The 22844-nt window shown below is 37.9% G+C and overlaps 1 protein-coding gene and 2 pseudogenes across 1 annotated transcript; 2 read left to right on the forward strand and 1 right to left on the reverse strand.

Annotated features, from left to right (window-relative positions):
* Nucleotides 1–548: 548 nt before the first annotated feature.
* On the forward strand, nt 549–2388 carry LOC110694363 (annotated as a pseudogene).
* Nucleotides 2389–6365: 3977 nt separating this feature from the next.
* LOC110694364 lies at nt 6366–7238 on the reverse strand. The gene is made up of 2 exons (XM_021871537.1): nt 6969–7238; nt 6366–6815 (listed from the first exon to the last, which is right to left on the reverse strand). The coding sequence occupies exons 1-2, from the start codon at nt 7236–7238 to the stop codon at nt 6366–6368; spliced, it is 720 nt and encodes a 239-aa protein (XP_021727229.1).
* Nucleotides 7239–19883: 12645 nt separating this feature from the next.
* On the forward strand, nt 19884–21446 carry LOC110694365 (annotated as a pseudogene).
* The last annotated feature ends 1398 nt before the right edge of the window (nt 21447–22844 follow it).

Below are 22844 nucleotides of genomic sequence, written 5' to 3' on the forward strand. Positions count from 1 at the left end.
CTTAAGCAATAAAAATAATTTTTGAATGAGCCTAATTATTGGAGATTGGAGTTTCCAATTCAATGACTGTAGCTAGTAGATTATTGAGTTTTTACTAGATGGGTGTTGCTAATTTTAGCGGTTTGGGTGTATGGAGGTGTAGTTAGTTTTACATTCGTTGGTGTTATGAGTTTCGGTTTCATGGTATGATGAGCTTTAGGTCCTTTCACAGTAATAGGTTCTAACTATAAAAAAATGAAAATAAAAAATCATTGAAAAAGGTCATTGTTAAATATTGTAAAATGGTATGATGAGCTTTAGGCAATTGCTTGTGTCTTATGGATGTTTGAGTTTCTCTGATGTGTAGATATGCGTATGAGATTAACTTTGTCTTTGTACCAATTAAACTTATTACTTAGCTGAAATTCTTACTGCTGGAGTGCTTTGATGCTCTTTTCCTGATTCTTTTCTCCCCTTTCATTTGGATTCAGAAAGAGAAAAGAAGGGTGAAAAAAGTGTGACGATTTAAGATGGATTTTAACAAAATTTTGCTTATGTACCATAAAGGGATGCCTCGAAAACCACGAAGAAGTGGCCACCTGGTTCCTTGACCTTTTGCATTTTCACTATTTGCTCGTTCAGTAACTAGAGCTGCCGCAGCTTGCTCATCAAAGCACAAAGTTTCTAATTCAAAATCTAACAGAACATCTTCCTCAAAACTAATAGGTGTTTTTCTATTATAAACATTGTCCTATATAGATTAGCAATTCATGTGCTGATCTAACTTGACTTTTGGAAATCTTTTTTATTATATTTTCAGCCAATAGATCTAGTAGGTTTCACAATTAGAAGGAGAGCAGTTCAGAATCTAAATCTTCCGAAGAAGAAGCGCCTGAAGTAAGCATTTAATTGTTGTTGGTTGTTGTGAATGTCCATTCTAGCTGAATGCTTCCATTCCAGTTGTCTTTATTTGCCCTAATTATTTTCTCCGTTTTGATTTCTTCTTAAAGGAATTAATTCAGGCAGATTTTGCCTTTTTTGACCCCAAGCCTGATGACTTTCATGGAGTAAAGATGTTGCTATATAGCTATCTTGATGATAAGGTGTGGGACTTGAGTGGTTTTGTAGACTTAATATTAGCACAAACAATAGTGGACTCTGTGGTCAAGATAGAAGATGACGAAGATGAGGGATTGTTTATACTTCTTATAGATTTAAACTTAGGAAGATATAAGGTACAACAAGTGTCTCATTTTCAATTGTCAGTGTGGCTTGTCCCTTTTGAATTTCATTAAGGACCCTCTAAATTGCATGATTTGTCAAATTGCTCTATATTGATTATATTCGATCAATCAACTAAGTTAATGATTCTGGGTTCTTGTGATGCCAAGATAATAAGTGTATCACTGAAATAAGAGACTACTTGCTTAAAGTATGTGAGGAAAAGGATGTAGTTGGTTAGCTTAAAAGACTTCTAGAAGACCAAGCTGACCATGTTGGTCTAGTGGTTTCCCAGCGTGTTATGAATCTTCCTCCCCAGCTTCTGCCACATCTTTACAATGCCCTTTTTGATGAAATTTCGTGGGCTACTGAAGATGAGGTTAGATGAAGTTTATCTTATCTATAGAAGCTTGTGTTTCTATGTGTTTTGAATGGTAGTGATCTAAATAAACTGATCATTTTGTTTTGCATTTGCTGAAGCTAACAAAAGATCTCCATGAATCTTTTCGCTTCAAACATTGTCTACTGGTCACTAGAATATATAAGGTAATTCAATTTTGTTTTCATCTTTGTCCTCTTGGTAACTTCTCAACAAACAATTTAAATGTACATCTCTCATGTACATTTATCTTTTGCATTCTCCTAGTGTTCTGCCTGTAGCAGAAGATAGGACAAAAGAGGAAGGAATCTTCTAGCAGCAATGATGAGGATTTTATTTATGTAAAACCAGAAGATGAAATTTTCTTCGAGGTTTTTGTCTATCCCAGGTCTTTGTTTTAATTAATATATATCAAATCTCTCCACTTGATATTGATGATTTATGTTTGGGATTTTCAGCTTTGTTCGTGGTCGTTTATTTTCTTAATTTTCCTACTTATTCTTGTATGCCTCAGTTGATCTAGTTACTATAGTTATATAGGGATATTGTGATACTTTCCTTCTTTTTCTTATTCACCCGTGCATGCTTTTAGTTATTTAGCCTACTAGAAGTTATATCATTGTCAATTACTAGCCTTGGAAGGTGTTTTCTCAAGAATAATTTGGCAGCAATGCTGACGATAGCTTGTTTATTGATAATTTTGAATGCAGTTAAAAAATTATCGACTTATGGAACTAGCGATGGCTGTTGAGGCAGACAAAGCACCAGCATTTAGAGAAAAATTGCAATCACTAATTGAAGACTCTTGATTTCTTTCCCTGCAATCTCTTTTCTTGTAATATCCTTCAGTTGAAAATTTTTGATAACCTTTCACCAAAATACACATCAATTTTGTGATCGTAGCTTGTAGTGAGAGAGCTTATATGATTTATTGGTAAGATTTGTAAGAATGGATGAACGATTTTTCTATATGGAAATGAGAACACAACAAAAAAAAAATACTATTTAATCTGGTGGAGAACATTTTTCTTTTGTAAGAAATGGAAGTCGTTTTCTCCTCCAGACTCCTTATCTTCCTTTTTCTCTCCTCTATTCCTATTGCCCTCCATTACTGCTTCTTCAATTCGTTCTCTCTATCACTTTGCTTATAAAGAGTCGAACAAAGAAAAATCGTTTTTCCATTGAAAATAATTTATTTGGTTAAAACGCAATTAAATAAATTAATGGTTAAAACATGTTTTAAATACCATGAAAGAAATATATATGGTGTGATTATGTAAATTATGAAATTAAATGAGTATTTTTTATCGAGAATATACAAAGTAACTTGTTTCATGTGAGTTTATTTAATAGAAATAGAATATACCGCCACCTTCAATTGGCTTTCTTGGACTGGTATGGGTGTGACTTCTAAGTTATGACTTATGAATTTATGATGATATGATTCATAAGAATCTCTCAATTGCATCAATGTCCAGACAACAAAGCTACACAATAAGATATTTTATACTCATACTGGCTTAGTATATCTTATCCATTTCTTTTGAGCAAACCAATAATTTTAGAGTTTTAAATGGACTCCCTTGAGGTGGAAACACCCTCAAACTTAATCCACAAAAGCATTTCCCAAGAATTCAAGTACCTACAAAATAACTACCAAAGACCATAAGACAAAAACACTTAAAAGAGATCAATTAAAATCGACTAAATGATGGAAATAAAGAACAAAAGAGTTGAGAACTCGGGTTGCCTCCCGAGAAGCGCTTCTTTACGAGGTTACTAGCTTGACCGTGAGAAATTGTCATCTAGAGGGTGGCTCAAGATCCATCGGATCAAGCCTCATACATTCAACCAAACCAACTTCATCCTTGCAAAAGTAGTACTGCTTCAGACGATGACCATTAACCATGAACCTGTTGTCACACGCCTCTAACTCAAAAGATCCATAACGAGTATTCCTTGAAATCACGAAAGGCCCCGACCATTTGGATTTGAGCTTTCCGGGAAACAAACGAAGTCTAGAGTTGAAAAATAACACTTTGTCTCCAACCTTAAAGCTCTTGTTCCTTATATGTTGGTCGTGCCATTTCTTGGTTTTTTCCTTGTATAACCTTGAGTTCTCGTAGGCATCATATCAAAGCTCTTCAAGTTCATTGAGCTTGAGCAATCTCTTCTCACCAGCCAACGACATATCCATGTTAAGCTCCTTGATTGCCCACCAAGCTTTATGCTCTAACTCAACCGGCAAATGACAAGCCTTCCTATAGACCAATCGATAGGGGGTTGTACCAATTGGAGTCTTGTACGCCGTCTGCAAGGCCCAAAGTGTGTCGTCAAGCTTGAGGGACCAATCCTTCCTAGACATGTTCACCATCCTTTCAAGAAGGTTCTTGATTTACTATTTGACACCTCCACTTGTCCTTGAGTTTGAGGATGAGAAGGTAGACCAACCTTTTGATGAAATCCGTACCTCTTGAGAAGTGCCTTGAATTGCTTCTTGGCGAAATGAGAACCTCCATCACTAATTAGCACAATAGGGACCCCAAATCGCGGAAATATGATTTTCTTGAGAAGTTTAAGCACAACCTTATGATCATTGGTAGGGGAGGGTATAACTTCAATCCACTTAGTCTTATGGTCCACCGCTACCAAGATGTATAAATTCCCACATGAAGAGACAAAAGGCCCCATAAATTCGACGCCCCAAACATCAAAAGGCTCAACTTCCAAAATGTTTTGTTGAGGCATTTCATCTCTTTTGGTTATGCCACCACTTCTTTGGCACTTGTCGCATCTTGAAACAAGCCTTTAGGCATCCTTATCCATCGTCGACCACCATAGAAGAGATTGAGAAATCTCTGCCACCGTCTTATCAACTCCCCCATGTCCTCCACATGGCAACGAGTGTCAATGCTCAAGAACTCCTTCGATTTCATGGTCCGGAACACATTTGAGGTAAAGGCCATCTCCACATTGTTTCAACAAGTAGGGGTCATTCCAAAAGTACCTCCTCACCTCCTTGAAAAACCTCTTCTTTTGCTGAGAAGAAAACTCCAGGGGAATGACCCCGCAAGCAAGATAATTGGCTATATCTGCATACCATGGGCTAGATGTTGAAGCCATAGCCATGAGAGTTTCAAATCCTACTTCTTAATTGATTGGTACATCCTCCTTGTTCTCAAAAGGAAGCCTAGACAAATGATCCGCCACATAGTTCTCCACTCCCTTTTTATCTCTTATCTCCATGTCAAAATCTTGAAGCGAAAGAACCCAACGGATGAGGCGTGGCTTTGCTTCCTTTTTGGTCATAAGATAGCAAACCTCTATGTGATCCGTGTACACAATCACCTTGGAGAAAATAAGATAGGACCTAAACTTGTCTATGACAAACACAAACACAAACATTTCCTTCTCCGTCGTTGTGTAATTTTTTTTGAGCTTCATCAAGTGTTCTACTTGCATAGTAGATGACATGAGATCTTCCTTCTTTCTTTTGCCCAAGCACCGCATCTACTGCAAAATCACTCGCATCGCACATTAGCTCAAAAGGCAAGCTCCAATCCGGAGCATGCACAACAAGAGAGGAAATGAGAGCTTCCTTGAGTTTTTGAAATGCCTCAAGACAAGACTCGTCAAAGCTAAACACAACATCTTTCTTGAGTAATTCGGTCAAAGGTTTGGCGATTGATGAAATTTTTTTTGATAAACCTCCGGTGAAAACCGGCATGCCCTAGAAAAGCTCTCACTCCTGTAAAGAAAGTAAGAGGGGGCAACTTTGCAATCACCGAAACTTTGGCCGAGTCAACCTCAATGCCTTTCTTTGACACTTTATGGCCTAGGACAATTCCCTCCTCAACCATAAAGTGACATTTCTCCCAATTTAAAACAAAACTTGTCTCTTGACACCTTTTCAAAACTTTTTCAAGATTATAAAGATAAGTGTGAAAAGACGAGCCACCAACACTAAAATCGTCCATAAAAACTTCAATCTCATTTTCAAGAATTTCCGAAAAAAATGGAAGTCATGCATCATTAGAATGTTGAAGGAGCATTACATAACTCGAATGGCATTCTGCGGTACGCAAATGTTCCATATGGACATGTGAAAGTAGTTTTCTCTTGGTCATTTGGGTGGATAAGGATTTGGAAAAATCTAGAATATCCATCCAAGAAACAAAAGAAAGCATGGTGAGAAAGTCTTTCCAACATTTGGTCCATGAAGGGGAGAGGAAAATGGCTTTTCTTTGCATTTTTATTTAACTTCCTATAATCAATACACATTCTCCACCAAGTCACCGTCCAGGTGGAGATTTCCTCTCCTCCTTCTCCCTTGAAAATGGTCATTCCACCTTTCTTTGAAACCACGTGAACCGGGCTAACCCACTTGCTATCGGAGATAGCATAAATTATGCCCGCTTCACGCAATTTCAAGATTTCCTTCTTGACAAGCTCTTGGAGGTTGGGGTTTAACCTCCTTTGAGGTTCAATTGAGGTGGATTGATCATCCTCAAGATGAATACGATCCATGCGCAAAGAAGGGCTAATACCCTTGATATCATCAATGCTATACCCTATCACATTTCTATATTTTCTCAACACAACAAGCAATTTTTCCAAATCAAAACCATTATGGGTAGCATTGACGATAATAGGGTATTCCCCTTCATATCCAAGATAAGAATATTTCAAAGAGGGGGGAAGGGGTTTGAGTTCTACCTTGGGAGGAGGCTTGGAACTCTCCTCCATTTCCTCCTCTAGTTCAAGCTCTTCTTTATCTTCTTGTTGTTCATGGTCTTCTACCATGGCCATGACAAATTCCCTTTCTTCTTGAGAGTGATACTTCCTTGCATGTAAGAGCTTCAACCATTGGATCTTGAGGCTTCATCATAACCCTTCCCAAGCAATCTAACTCCTCATTCACAACATCAGCCCTATAGCATTTTTCAACCATGGGGGTCTTGAGCAACTTAGAGAACTCAAACACAATCTTTTCATCAGCAACCTCACATGTAATGGTGTTGTTCTTGTAATTGATCACCGCCCCCAAAGTCTTAAGAGCTTCATGACCCAAAATCAAAGGAGTATCGCCATCTTCTTCTATATCCATCACTACAAATATGCAAGGTACATAAATATGCCCAACTTGAATGGGAACGTCTTCAAGCTCACCACAAGGTAACTTCACTGAACGGTCGGCCAATTGGATAGTCTTCCTTGTAGGGATCATTTCAACAAGCTTTTGGGAAATGGATACAGGAATCAAACTAACACTTGCTCCAAGATCGGCTAAGGCGCCCCTAGCTTCCATGTTCCCAATCTTTACCGGTAAAATGAAACTTCCCGGATCCGTTTGCTTCGTAGACATCTTATGTTGAACAGGTGCACTCACTTGATGGGGAAGAGTGATGAGCTCATTATTGAGCTTCCTTTTGTTGGTGAGAATATCCTTGAGGAACTTGGAGTATGAAGGCATTTGTGTGACAACTTCGATGAAAGGGAGGTTGATGTGAAAATTCTTCATCACACTAAGGAACTTTGAAAACTTGTCATTCAATTTCCTCTCCGCAAGTTGATTGGGAAATGGAACTGGCCCATCAAGATTCCTAGCCTCACTAGGAGTTGATGTTGTTTTCTCATCTCTAAGATTCTTCTTCTCCATACTTTTTTCTTTCTCAGTAACCTTCCTCTTCCTCAACTTCCTTGTCTTCACCTATACTCTCTTATCCTTCCTTCTTTTCCTCACTATCCCCCTTCTTAGGACCCTCATAGGATGTGCCCGATCTCAATGTGATTTCCTTGCAAGAGTCGGGTTTCATGATGTTGGAAAGGTTAGTTTGTGATTGTCCGGGTAGAGTAGAAGGTGAGTTGAAAGGGACTTTCTCGGCCAATTGAGCTAGTTGTGAAGCAACCATCTTGTTATGAGCCTTGACCTCTTGCATTTTTTTATTCATGTCTTGAAGTTGTTGAAGAATCTGGGTTTGTGTCGAATCGGGTTGAGATGCTTGCTCTTGGCTCCTTTGAGACGCTTGATTTTGATTGTTGTATTGGTTTTGATTATTGTGTTGGTTGTTTCTTGGGTAGTTTCCTCTTGGGTTTTGATTTTGAAATGGAGGTGGGTTTTGGTATGGAGGGTTGGAGTTGTATGATTGTTGAGCTTGTTGGTTCCATTGTTGAGGTTGATGTGCAAATCCGGGTGGTGGTTGCCTCCAAGCTACTCCACCGCCACTTCCCTTATATCCATCTTGCCTTCTGTTGTATGCCGCCACATGCTCGGGGTTCAAACCTCCACAATAAGATGTATCGTGGTTTGTTCCACCATAATTTTGACAAGAGAAAGAATTGACTTGAGAGGACCTTGCCCACTATTGACACTCGTATTCAACTTTGCAATCCCTTTTGAAAAAAGCTCAATTTGATGTTGCAATTGATCAACTTTCTCCAATTCATACTTTCCACCCTTTTTTGGTGCATTCCTCCTTCTACTACCCCAAGAGTAGTTTTTTACTACCTCTTCAATTGTTGATTCAACTTGATTTTAAGGGACCTAATAAGGGCCCTATCCGTTAAAGGCCCTGTCCATTAAACGCCCTTTAAGGTTGACCCTAAACCCATTATCATTGGGCTACCCTACCCAATAACCAGCTCTACTAACAAGTAACCCCATTTTTGTTAACAAGTAATCCTTATATTTAGTCATAGTGCAACAAAGAATAAGATTTTTTTTTTTTGAATAAACGAAGAACAAGAATTTAGAGGAGAGAGAATTATAGAAACATACAATGGAGGAGAGAGAAATTCAAAACATAAAATGGCAGAAGCTTGAATTTCAACAAAGAATCGTAAAATATAAGGGTATTCAACCCCTACGATATAGTAACCCCATACGAAATACACTTATAACAAATTACATATAACTCTTACAAATTATTGAATTAAACATTGAAAAGCTTGAGTTTCAACAGAGGTCGACAATGATGGTGCGCCAAAAATAAGTCAACCTTTTGATTATTTCTTAATAATACGACCATTGGGGGTTGTCCGCTTTAAACAAGTCATGACCTGTTGTTGACTTGATAAATAGGTATATGGGACACGTGTTAATGTTTGATTGGGTTAAAAAAATTTAATTTGTTTTTCTATTTAATATTTTAATTTTTAGTAGGTATAATATTAATTATTATATTATTATTTTTGTAGAAAAAAAAAAAACCCCTCCCCCACCAACCACCCCTTCCCCTCCCTGCCTAGGCTGCCAGCACCTCTTCCTGGCAACCACCAGGCCACCATAGCAAACCTCATCCTCGTTCCACCATACCCCAACCGTCATTCCTAGATCCACACCTCCGTCAAATTCTCTTTCATCCGCCGCAAGCCCGTAACCAACAGTCCACCATAGCCAACCTCAACCTTGACCTCCTCCTTCTTCACTCCTGGAAGATCCTCCTTAAGCACATGCACTCCAGATATCTCCTTCCAGTCAATTCGAGCGTTGACGAAATCAGCGGTGTCGCGAGCATATGGGAACGGTTTCAAGGGGAAGGGTTTGGGGTTTGGGGAGTATAGAAATTAGAAAGTTGGGTTCGATAGCTTGTTTAGGGATCGGAGTTGAGATATTAGAAAAATTGGGATTGTAAATTTGTTTTATTATTGATGGTTGGAGTAGTGAAATTGGTTTGCTGGATGAAAGAATGTGAATTTCCAGTGGTGGTCGGATTTTAGAGGGGAGGGGGTTAGGCCGTTAGGGTGGTCGGATTTTTGAGGGAATAGGGTGTGGGTGGTCGGATTTTGGAGAGGATGGGGTGGTAGTGACTGGTGGTCGGATTTTAGAGGGGAGGGGTGGTGGTGGAGGTCGATTGTGGAGCTATTGAATTATTCATGGTGCATTCATGGAGGTTTGAAGGGAAGAAGAAGAAAGGGAAAAAAAATTTAATTTAAATTTTTAAAAATTGTAATTAACAATCATTAAAGTTGTTATTAATAGTTAATTACATTATTAAACGAAGTTATTAAAAAGAAAAAAGAAACTTAACCTGTCATTCAGGTTGCAGGTTAAATAACTTGTTTAAATCGGACAACCCGAAAGGTCGTATTATTCAGAAAAAGTTAAAAGGTTGACTTATTTTTGGCGGACCGCTGAAAGGTCGTATTATTTATGACAATTTTTCCATAAAAAAAAGCTACGTAGGATTAATAATTTTAAAACACTACAATAGAATTATGCCACGTAAGATTAGTTTTAGAGCGTCACATAGTTATATTTTAGCCAATGAAAAAAAAGAATTGGAATTTATTTTAGAACAATAATTTTAACTAATTATAAAAATAAAATTAGCGCGTTCTTTTGTGTGGCTGGCCATATCATGTGACCGACTGAGACAAACCTAAACACTAACCTGGTAACCCCTGACCGTCCGAATAACCCTTGATCGATTGAGTAACCCTTAATCAACCAAGTAACTCTTAACTAAGTAATCCCGACCACATGGTAAAGTTAATAATTCATTTTATAATTGAAAATTCAAGTAGTAAGCAAGAGAATATCACAAAGTTTATTAGATAAATATACATTTATTAATATTTTATTTGAAAAAATACAAACAAACATGCATCACACAGGGTTCATCTAGTAACAATAAATTAGGTGATAAAAATCTTTAATGTTGTCGAACAATCAAAATTAAACTTTTGGAAACTTTACTATTTAAACACAATAAAAATTGCATAAGTTTTATAATCCATGTTAAATTTTTTTTTAATGTGGTAAAATAAAATTTTATCTTTGTTTAGGTGGTAAAAAACAATTTGATTTTTTTATAATTAAGGCCCCGTTCACTTCACCTTATTTTCGTTGAACTGAAATTATTTTTACTGAACTGAAATTATTTTTGCCGGACTTAAATTATTTTTACTGAATTGAAATTAATTTTACTGAAATGAAATTATTTTTTTGAATTGAAATTATCTTTACTGGTTCTATATTATATTTCTTCTTTAAAGTTACTGATTTTAACTGAATTAAAATTATTTTTACTGAACTGAACTTAATTTTACTGAACAGAAATTATTTTTACTTAACTGAAATTGTTTTTACTGAATATTATTTTTTTTAATGTGAAGTGAACAGCGCCTGAGTGATAAAAAAAAATATCTTAGAGTAGAGAGACGATAACAAAACTAAAATGAAAATTTCCTTTTAAAAAAAAGGAAAAAACCTAAGATGAAAATTAATTATAATGTCCTCGGGCGCTGTACACCCCTTCCTCTTCCATTGAACCATACTCTGTGTTCTCCATTGAAGCGGCTTCTGAGATTTCTCTCCTCCATTGAAGCTGGCTTCTAAGGTAAGCTGATTTTTCCTTTTATTTCATTATCATTAATTATCGATTCATTGTATATTAATTTCCAAATCAAGGGTTTAGTTTCACACTATCAATATTTTAATTGTCATTAGTCAATTTAGGATTCTTCTAAGGTTTATTATTGAACTATATTGATTAAAATTACTCTAGTTTTACTGTGTGTTGTTTACGTTTAATATGCTTAAAAGAGAAGTATTTTGTGTGGTTTTTTGGGAGTAATTTGATAATTGAGTCAAATTTGGTTTTTACTATGTTGCAGGAATCTGTTTATAACCCTTTAATGTTAGGAGGGAACTATAAAAATGGACTTTTTCTCCTTGGGCTAAATGCAGCCGCCCCTCTTGCCCTGGCTCGGGGGCAGGGCTGCTCGTATTGGTTAAATTGGTATTGTTGCTTTAGAGTAATATGGTAAAATAACTGTTCAGTGATAGTTCTATGTGGGTTTGTTTAGTTTGCATAAGTGCATTACAAATTACTACGTATATTGATTTGAGGGGATCAAGAGGCACGGTTTAGAGGAGTTGGTTTGATGGGGGTGTTTGAATTCGATGTTCGTTCTTATGGTGTTGGGTTGTTTGGAAGGAAATGATTACTTTTGTCTTATTAATGAATTTTTCTTGAGCAATAAAAATAATTCATGGATGAGCCTAATTATTTGAGATTGGAGTTTCCAATTCAATGACTGTAGCTAGTAGATTATTGATTTTTTTTTTACAGGTGTTGCTAATTTTAGCAGTTTGGTGTATGGAGGTGTAGTTGGTTTTACATCCTTTGGTGTTATGAGTTTCGGTTTCATGGTATGATGAGCTTTAGGTCCTTTCACAGTAATAGTTCTAACTATAAAAAATAAAAAATAAAAAATCATTAAAAAACGTCATTGTTAAATATTGTAAAATGGTATGATGAGCTTTAGGTAATTGTTTGTGTCTTATGGATGTTTGAGTTTCTCCGATGTGTAGATATGCGTATGAGATTAAATTTTGAGTCGTTGATGTATGAGTTTTATACCATGTTTTATCCCGGTTTTACAATGTATATTTGCATGGTTTTGGGCTCTTTGGAGCCATTTCTTGCTAAAAATCTCTTCTCTAGTGTGTTCAATCTATTTTTGTGAGTTTCATAGGAATACAGAGCTTCGTGGATGAATCGGATGTGTTTTGGATAGTTATAAAAGAGGTTAGTATGCGAAGATGGATATTTCTCCCATGCCTTGTTGACCATGGCTTGCCCGGTCAGACAGGGCAAAGAAGGATGAGCTAGATACAGAGTATACACTGCAACCCCTGCATGCCCGGTTGGGCATGGCTTGCCTAGTGGGACCGAGCACTGAAGAGTTAGAAGTCAAGCAATAAAACAAGAAGGTAGCAATTAATTTGGAGGCCGCCTTATGCGCCCAATCGGGCGTGGCCTTCCCGGTGGGACCGGGCGCAGGGAGGAAGAAGAATAACGAAGAACTAAAGAAGTCGTATTCCAGCCGCCCGATCAGGCATCCCTTGCCTGGTTGGACCGGGCACTGTTTCGCGGAAGACGATTTGCTTATTTTCACAATGCTATCTTTTTGGAGGTATAAATACCCTTTGTAATCACAATTAGAATACACTTCATTATATCCTCTAGTATTAGTTTTCTCTAAGAACCCTAGTTTTACTTTTCTTTTAGCATTTTAATTCTTCTCTTAGTTGATTATTGTTCATCAACAATTTGAGTTCTTTCCATTGAAGAAATTTTGGTATTCACCTATCTCACTTCTCTTTCAATTAGTATTGCTTATTGATTATGTCTTCTCCGTTAAATCTTGTTATTTGTTTTGCTATTATGTGTGAGTAAATTCATAATCCGGGATCTTGCAAAGCCCGGATATGATTAATGCTTAGATTTAATCTTTAAATTCTCCAATAATATTTCCAATTGACATGCTTGATTGATTGTGTTTATGCCAATACTAGATTAGGAATAATTGGTATTGTTATCATCCCTTTGTTTTTATTGCAACGGAAGTTGAATATTAACAGGATTTGGGTATTTCAATTAAGGTTTGAAGGTCATCACGGAAGTAGATGATTGAATGATTAGGAAGTTAAGTATTGTGTTTAATGTCCCTTATTTTCTTGATTCCATGGAAATAGGCTTGATAGTTGATTTGGGAAGCCATTGATAACTCGGGAGAGACCTTTGGTATTGATTAGGGAATGCTTTTCCTCTTGTCGATTGAATTGTTATTGGGGATAGAATTATTTATGCATTGATTATATTCGTGGTAATGCTTGATCTTGGATGCTTTAATTCATTGATCACTAGTAGAAAAAATGAAATAGGCACCGTACTCTTCGCACCGGTTCTTGAAAACCGGTGGGAAAAGAAATGAGCGGGATTGAGAAAATGACTTTTCGCATTGGTTCCTAAGAAACCGGTGCAAAATCATCTTTTTCGCACCGGTTTGAACCGATGCGAATTAAAAAAGAAAAAAATAAAAAATAAAAAAGGGAGAAAGGGATTTCGCACCGGTTCAGACCAAACCGGTGCGAAATAGTGATTTAGCACCGGTTCAAACCGGTGCGAAATTTAAAAAAAAATCGGCCTGCCCTTCTTCTTCTTTCCCTGTTTCATTCTCTTTCCCGTTCTTTTTTCATTTCCGTTCTCTCTCCTCTCTCCTCATATGCTCTCCTCTCTCTCCTCCATTAAAACGAATCACGCTGTACTCCTTCCTCTCTTTGTACTCCTTTATATCTTTCTCGCTGTACTCCTTCCTCTCTCTCTCCTCGATTTAAGCATTACTCAAAATTCTCCATTGAAGGGGCTTCTGAGCTTTCTCTCCTCCATTGAAGCAGTTTCCAAGGTTAGATGCTTGTGAAAAGAATGGTGTCCTTCCAACAAGTGTATTCTTCCAATAGAGGGTTCAGAATTATTACGGAGCTAATTCTTCAGTAAGGTCAAGTGATCGGAATGCCTAGGTGGAGGCCGCTTCCGATCAGTAATATCAATGTGCAATTGATGTTACAGCTTAATCTTAACTGAACCCTTCGGGTCAAACCCAATCGAACCACCGATCCAAGACGACGAATTAATCCAAAAGGATTTAATGAGTAAGCAGAGTTTTACGAATACAGACGTCGGAAATCGAGCCTAGGGCGTCGAAACCGAGCGTCGCAAAATCACAAGCGACAAGTACGAGTGTAGCCGTAGCACCACAATGGTCTAACCATGTGGATGTTAGGCTAGTTCAAGCTAGCATGCACCTAGCATGGCTAGGCGCACCATCGCAAGCTCAAGGCGCATCATCGCAGCCTAGGCATGCGCATGACAGCCTATCGCAGAGCACCACAAGCCCCAGGCAGCCCATCGCAGCTAGCAGCGTGCTAGCCTGGGTGCCTGGGTGCGCATGGCAAGCCATCGCAAGCGCCACAAGCACCAGGCAGCCCATCGCAGCTAGCAGCGTGCTAGCCTGGGTGCCTGGGTGCATATGGCAGGCTATCGCAGCAGCATAGCACCACGCACGGCACCATCGCAGTGCTAGGCACATGCGTGTGTGCATGTGCGTGTGCACCATCGCCCAGCAGCACGCACCTGTGTGCTTGTGTGCGTGCCTTCGCATGGCAGTACAAGCAACACGAGCTAGCAAGCAACGCTGGCCTTGCGTGCATGGGCACCATCGCAGGCCACGCACCAAGCACAGCGCACCTATGTGTGTGCGTGCCTCGCACCAAGCATAGCAGTGCTAGGCACTGGCTGATGTGTGTGCGAGCGTTGCGTGGTGCATGGTGCGTGGTGCGTAGGATGATGCGAGGGAAGGGCCAGCATGCGTGGCTCGCTAGCAGTACGTATGCTGGCTGTGCTAGCAATGACGCGCAAAGGAGGTGTGCGTGGGCTGCTAGGGACAGTGCCATCACTATGTGCTAGCAGCGCCCAGCGCCAGCACACAAGCACCAGCACCAGCCCAACAGCAGCACGCACTGGCTGGCTGGGTGCTGGGCAGCAAGGCACTGCTAGCTGGCAGCCAACTAGCCCTCCCTTAACCCAGTTTTGTGCAAGGTTGTGGGGACCAAACCACGGCCTTGGGGAGCAAGGCATATGGTCCCCCACCTAACCTTGGCCACCACTCCTTTGCATGAGAACATGCCACTTGTCGCAATATGATTAACTTGATTATTTATTTAATTTGGAAATTAAATAAATGATTGATTTTCAACACTCCCACATTGGTGGAGGATGAAAAACCAAGGGTTCATTTCCCTGTAAATACCATGCTTGGGTATTGGGAAATGAACAACCTTGAGTGGAATTAAAAAGACAACTCTAAATAAGAGTAAACCTTTGATTCGCAAAACTCATAGTTATTTTGTCCGGGTCTTGACTAACCTTCAAGACTTAGGACGCTCAGGTCGGGTCGAGGGTACGATCCGTCGGAGATCTCGTCTTTTCGGGATTTTGAAATAAGAGCTCTTTGGGAGCGAAGCATGCGTCAAAGGTATAATTCTTGTTCTTAATCTTGTTTAATTAAGTTTAATATGCTTGTTAATTGTTTTAATTAAGGGGCGGGTCTTGGTGGGTTTCTTTCCGCGTAGTGTTGGGTCACTACGAAACCCTACAACTTATTTTTCTTTAATCATCTAATATTAATTTTGACAATCTAGTGTTAATCGTGTATTTAATTGTCAGTATATACTCAATTTAGGGTTATTCGAAGTTGGATAATTGAACTATTGGTTATAGAAAGTCGAAAAATTTAACGTAATTTTTGGAGTCTAGTTTGATAATTGAGTCAATTTTGGTTGCTAATTTGTGAATTATAGTTTATTTATTTTATTTTATAGGAAAAACACCAATTCACAAATTCTAGGGGTAGGGGAATGGTTTTAGGGGTAGGGGTTTCAGGGGCTGGGGCGGGGGCGGGGGTTCTATTGCACTCATGTGGCTTTGGAAGGAGGGTGGTTTCGGTGGTGGTGTAGGGGGAGGGGGTGGCTGTCGGGGCTGGGCTAGGCTGGGGAGTGGCTGTCGAGCTGGGTGGGGAATTATTTAATTAATTTATTTGATTTTAGGGTTTGTGAATTTTAATTAGATAATTGAATTTCTTTTAGATTTTGGGATTTCATTGTTGTATTATCGAAGTTAATTTGTTGGATTTTAGGGATTTTTGAATTCAAATCAAATGAGTAAGCAATTTAATTTTTAGTTTGAATTTAAATTTTATTTATTTGTAATTTTATGTAATTGAGATTGGATGAAATCAGTTTTTTAGTGATAATTCGATGAAATTAGGATGAAATCAGTTTTGGGAGCTGATGTTCGAGTTGTTATTGTTGGGGTATTGTTTACTTGTTGTTAGAATTGGTGTTCGGATGTTGTTTACTTGTTGTTTGAATTGGTGTACGGGTGGGGATGTTGTTTACTTGTTGTTATTTGAATTGGTGTTGGGCTGTTGTTTACTTGTTCGAATTGGTTTTGAGGTGTTGTTGGATTGTTGTTGTTGTTGGTATATAATTGAAGAAGTATTTGATTATTCTTCTTTATCGTCATGTGGGGTAGATTCAGAGATTGAAATTTTTTTCTCCTATTCTTAGGTAGACATAACAAATCCAATACCAACATATATGATAGTCAGCGAAGTCTAGTAGTCTGTTATCAAGCTACTTGTGTTCGGCTTGAAAAGCTTGCGAGTCGTGAGCAAGTTCTATGTAGTACTCCGTATACATTAAGAAATACTTCGTATAAGCTGAGTTATCATGACATATGAGTTAATATTAGATTACTAAAATACTTATAAGAAACTGAAGTTGGTGAAAAGTTCAAAAATATTACTGAATTACTATAGCTTAGTTGATAGGTGTTGCAAGAAGCTAGTTCTCACATAACAGTGGGAATTCATTTGTCAAGCTGAGGTACGCATGAGCTCGAATGTGAATTGGTGCAAGCTAAGTCGAGCTGCCCAAGCATGAGCACAACTAAGTGTTTAATGACTCCTAATTACCGCCTTGTCAGTTTCAATTTCATAAACAAATTAGTTGAATCATGTGTGCACGGCATAAACTGTTTGAACAAGAAATATATCTTATTTACAAATTCAGACAGCTTATATTTTCCAAGAACATTGTATATATTTCGATGCTTAAATGAACACAAGCATTACAGTAACTACTCCCAATTTGTATTAACTTGATGAGTGTGCTTAAATAACAAGTTAAAATCACACTTTAATCAATTGTTTTTATTACAGATCTTTTAACAAGAATATAACATCCAAATCTTGTCCACCATCCTGTTCCTATAAGAAACAGAAACTTTCTGAACCAAGAGATGTGTTGACAATGTGTAATTAAATGAAGAAAACTTGAGCAAAATCAAAACTTCAGATGGTATTCATGGTAAGCAACCTAACTTGCGGCCTCTGGCGTCAGTACTCAGATACATGGTGATCCGGAAACCAGCTCAGAATTCAGACGGCAACAAAGAACCTGTGAAGAAGGAAGATATTTCCCCTTGTAGTGGACTTCAATCGCTTTGTTAGTATGACAGCGAAGATGAATAAGAAAACAGAACATAATAAGGTACAATAGTCTGAACACTTTCCCGATTCTATAGGATATCTAACATGAATATATGGAAAATCACTTTTGAGTTTGTTATATAAATGAAACTCCGTATTTGATTAATCTTCTTATTATCCTGTGGGGTAGTTTCAGAGATTAAAATTTTGTTCCCCTGTTTTTAGTCTTATATGGGTTACAATAGATTTTATTTTGCTAGCAGAAATATCCAGATGTTAGTTGATACAAGAAGTTACAAATCCAAAATCAACCTATGATAGTCAGCCTAGCGAGCCTGTTAATGAGCTACTTGTGTTTGGCTTGAGAAGCTTTTGAACTAGTTCCTTTATAATACATAAAGCAACATAAACTGAGTTTTCATGATATATGAGTAATTATAAGATTAAGTCTTACAAAGTTAGTGAGAAGTCCAATATATAATTGTAATTCTATGGCTATACTACTTCAAGGTTCATTTTCTTTGCTTTAACATTACGAGATCATTACTCAAGTTGAGTACTTGAGCAGTTGAACTCAAACTTGAATTGGTATATTCATGTTAAAGCAGTAACAAACAAATTTCTTAAGCGCCCTGAACTCATTGCTTATAATAGCAGAAAAATTTATCTCTAGATTTTCCATCTCATGACGATTTAATGATTTACCAATATAACTTGTTGTCTTGTAGACTTGATTTATATGATTCTGTCCCATGTTCTGAACCTTTAACTGCTAATTCCAGGGATACTGCTGGACAGGAAAGATTTCGGAGTCTTATTCCCATGCTAGATACATCAGAGATTCTTCAGTTGCTGTTATCGTCTATGATGTTTCTAGTAAGTGCTTTGTATGCTAATGACTTAATAAGGCTCGTGATGCAGGGGTAATTTTCCTGGAGACCAGTGCAAAAGCAGGATTCAATATAAAGGTATGTTAATTACTCAGTCATAGTCGCTTAATATTCTAGGATGTCCAGTAAAGGGGTTATTTCTTATGTAGAATTTCTTTATGACTAAATTAGCAAATATGCACAACTTAAGTATTTTTTTTTTCTATAGCCAGCTTAAGGTGCCAGGATCTCTTTTCTTGCTTTAAATTGTTGGCATTACAGGTAGTAGGATCCTGTGACCACTATTCTGTCTGGCATGTATGCTCAGCTCTAGTGTTGATGGCTGCTCCCATTAAGGGTAACATGTCAGCTCTAATTTCTGTATCTTGTTAGAATTGTTATATACTAATAGCATCAATGTATGGGATTATTCAGGATTGTGAAGTCTAGTGGCCTTTAATAGTTAACATGCCTGGCATGTATGCTAAGTTCTAGTGTTAATGGGTGTTCCTATTAAGGGTCACATTTCAGTTCTAATTTCTGTATCTTGCCTGAATCGTTATATACTACTAGCATCAATGTATGGTATTATTCAGGATTGTTGAGTCTAGAGGCCTGTAATAGTTAACATTGAGCACTCACAAGTTACAAACCAGCCCGTATCTACAAGAGTTAGAAATGAGTTTCAGATATTTACAAGATTTGGTAGCTAATGGATCAACTTATAAAAATAGAGAATTTTTAGATTCTTTTGATTTATGCCTGATGTTTATTTGTATTGATACAGTTAGATGTGCACTTTCGGAATTATCATGCTACAGTTAACTCTAGAGTTAGCTTGAATCCTTCCCCTACAATGGACATCAATGCTGCCATCGGCAATAAGGACACCACCTTGGGTGGGGAAATGGCATTTGATACTGCATCCGGTTCATTCACCAAGTACAATGCACTTTTGGCACCGGTTTTGGTAAAGAACCGGTGCAAAAAAAAATTTAAAATATTTTGGAGACTTTTGGCACCGGTTCTAAGACAAAACGGTGCAAAAAGTCCTTTTTCCCACCGGTTTTGAACCGGTGCGAAATCTATGGGGTTTTAGCACCCCCAAAATACAACCCGGTTCAAAACCGGTGGGAAAGGGGGGGTTTGAACCGGTGGGGAATTCGTTTTTTCGCCTAGTGGATTATCTCATTCTTAATTAATTGTGTTCTTTAGTATTTCAGTTATTAGTGTTCTTCATTCTTGATTTGGTTACTTGCTTAGTGATTTCTCGAGTCTATTTAATTAGGTAGACCTTAGTCTCTTGGGATTCGACCTTTACTTACCCGACTACATAGTTAGGAGGAATTGTTAGGATATTTTTGTTAGGTACGCGACACGCCTATCAGTTGTGTTTGTTACATACTACTTTCTCTTTGTACCAATTAAACTTATTAATTAGCTGAAATTATTACTGCTGGAGTGCTTTGATGCTCTTTACCTGATTCTTTTCTCCTCTTTCATTTGGATTTCAGAAAGAGAAAAGAAGGGTGAAAAAAGTATGATGTTTTAAGATGGATTTATACAAAAATTTGCTTATGTGCAGATATAAAGGGATGCCTCGAACACCACGAAGAAGTGGCCAGCTAGTGCCACGACCTTTTGCGTTTTCACCATTTGCTCGTTCAGTAACTAGAGCTGCCACAGCTTGCTCATCAAAGCACAAAGTTTCTAATTCAAAATCTGACAGAACATCTTCCTCAAAACTAATAGGTGTTTTTTTCTATTATAAACATTGTGCTATATAGGTGCCCTGTGTTCTCTATTTATGATTAGCAATTCATGTGCTGATCTAACATGACTTTTGGAAATCTTTTCTGTTATATTTTCAGCCAATAGATCTAGTAGGAAGCACAATTTGAAGGAGAAAAGTTCAGAATCTGAATCTTTTGAAGAAGAAGCGCATGAAGTAAGCATTTAATTGTTGTTGGTTGTTGTGAATGTCCATTCTAGCTGAATGTTTCCATTCCAGTTGTCTTTATTTGCCCTAATTATTTTCTCCGTTTTGATTTCTTCTTAAAGGAATTAATTCAGGCAGATTTTGCCTTTTTGACCCCAAGCCTGATGACTTTCATGGAGTAAAGATGTTGCTACAGAGCTATCTTGATGATAAGGTGTGGGACTTGAGTGGTTTTGTAAACTTAATATTAGCACAAACAACAGCGGGCTCAATGGTCAAGATAGAAGATGATGAAGATGAGGGATTGTTTGCACTTCTTACAGCTTTGAACATAGGAATATATAAGGTACAATAGATGTCTCATTTTCAATTGCCAGTGTGGCTTGTCCCTTTAGAATTTCATTAAGGACCCTTTAAATTGCTTGATCTGTCAAATTGCTCTATATTGATTATACTCGATCAATCAATTAAGTTAATGATTCTGGGTTCTTGTGATGCCAGGATAATAAGTGTATCACTAAAATAAGAGACTACTTGCTTAAAGTATGCGAGGAAAAGAATGTAGTTAGTGAGCTAATAAGACTTCCAGAAGACCAAGCTGACCATGTTGGTCTAGTGGTTTCCCAGCGTGTTATGAATCTTCCTCCCCAGCTTTTGCCACATCTTTACAATGCCCTTTTTGATGATATTTTGTGGGCTACTGAAGATGAGGTTAGATGAAGTTAATCTTATCCATAGAAGCTTGTGTTTCTACGTGATTTAACTGGTAGTGATCTAAATAAACTGATCATTTTGTTTTGCATTTGCTGAAGCCAACAAAAGATCTCCGTGAATCATTTCGCTTCCAACATTATCTACTGGTCACTAAAATATATGAGGTAATTCAATTCTGTTTTCTTCTTTGTCCTCTTGGTAACTTCTCAGCAAACAATTTTAATGTACGGCTTTCATGTACATTTATCTTTTGCATTCTCCTGGTGTTCTGCCTGTAGCAGAAGATAGGACAAAAGAGGAAGGGACCTTCTAGCAGCAATGATGAGGATTTTATATATGTAAAACCAGAAGATGAACTTTTCTTCGAGGTTTTTTTCTCTCCCAAGTCTTTGTTTTAATTAAAATATATCAAATCTCTCCACTTGATATTGATGATTTCAGTATGGGATTTCAACTTTGTTCGTGGTCGTTTACTTTCCCCTTGCACATATCATTCAGCCTCTAGCAAGCCAAGAGGTTAGTTTGGAACTTCCTTTCTGTCTTGGCATTCACCTTTATATTCTTCATTTTCCTACTTATTCTTGTATGCCTTAGTTGATCTAGATACTATAGTTATATAGGGATATCGTGATACATTCCTTCTTTTTCTTATTCACCCGTGCATGCTTTTAGTTATTTAGCCTACTAGAAGTTATATCATTGTCAATTATTAGTCTTGGAAGGTGTTTTCTCAAGAAAAATTGCAATCACTAATTGAAGACTCTTGATTTCTTTCCCTCCAGTCTCTTTTCTTGTAGTATCCTTCAGTTGAAAATTTTTGATAACCTTTCACCAAAATACACATCTATTTTGTGATCGTAGCTTGTAGTGAGAGAACTTATATGGTTTATTGGTAAGATTTGTAAGAATGGATGAACGATTTTTCTATATGGAAATGAGAACACAATAAAAGAAAAAAAAAATAATAAATAAAAAAACTGTTTAATCTAGTGGAGAACATTTTTCTTTTGTAAGAAATGGAAGCTGTTTCGGGGTTTTTGATGTCCTGCGGGAGAGTTACAATTCTGAGACTGGAACCGGACGTCTGTACCTGCAAAACAAACGGAGACTCCGAGTGATTGGAGTTCCGCCTCCAATGGTCAAGTTAGTACTTGTTTAAGGAGTAATTAATGCGGAAAAGCGTAAATGATTCTCTCTAGGTGAGAGTGTTTAATGTGCGTAATCCCCATTTAATGAGGATTAATGAAGGTATTTATAACCTTGGGAAGCGTGCCAATACCTAGGTTTAGGTTAAACCTAAGGCTGATTGGGCTTTCCCCAAGGATTGGGCCTTGGTGGCCGGTTGTCCCATGTGTCATGGGGTGGACACGTGTCGTGTCGTAATTGGCCCATGGTGGACAAATCATTGCTTGACACGTGGCAGGCTCCTATTGGCCCATGTGGAGGGCACATGGCGGAACCTGGTTAGTCCACTTGTCAGATGGTGATTGGTGGGGAAAAATCCCCTAATCATTTTCCCCTCACAGGTGGCACGTGACTGGTCGCATGTCACCTGTGACAGGTGTCGGCTTGTAACAGGCGACGGCTTGCTACAGGTGTCATCTGGTGAAAGGCCGAGGGTTTTTTCTCGCTCAAATTTTGAATTTGGGAAGTGACTCTTCGTCTTCTCATTTGGCTATATAAGGGCATGTTGACTTCAGATATTTTCACACTTGAGAACTTTTATAAAAGAACACTCGGACCTCTGAACCTGTTCTGACATTTCGGACATTTCCAGCCTACCCCCTGCTCTGACAAGTCGGCTGATACTCAGACTTTCCTGAACTTCGTCAACTTCTCACTCATTCAGGTAACCGTCTGTTCTCTCATTCTTTTACTTTTCTTTATTTTTTCTTTTTGAAAT

Source organism: Chenopodium quinoa, unplaced genomic scaffold (assembly GCF_001683475.1).
Source record: "Chenopodium quinoa cultivar QQ74 unplaced genomic scaffold, ASM168347v1, whole genome shotgun sequence".
Lineage (NCBI taxonomy): Eukaryota > Viridiplantae > Streptophyta > Magnoliopsida > Caryophyllales > Amaranthaceae > Chenopodium > Chenopodium quinoa.

Excerpts from the sequence above, each read along its gene's own strand:
- LOC110694364 (XM_021871537.1), bottom strand. The coding sequence starts at position 7,238 with ATGGAGAAGAAGAATCTTAGAGATGAGAAAACAACATCAACTCCTAGT. Across the intron at positions 6,816-6,968 it reads TCATCACTCTTCCCCATCAA|CTTGTTGAAATGATCCCTAC; the intron begins GTGAGTGCACCT and ends ATTTCCCAAAAG.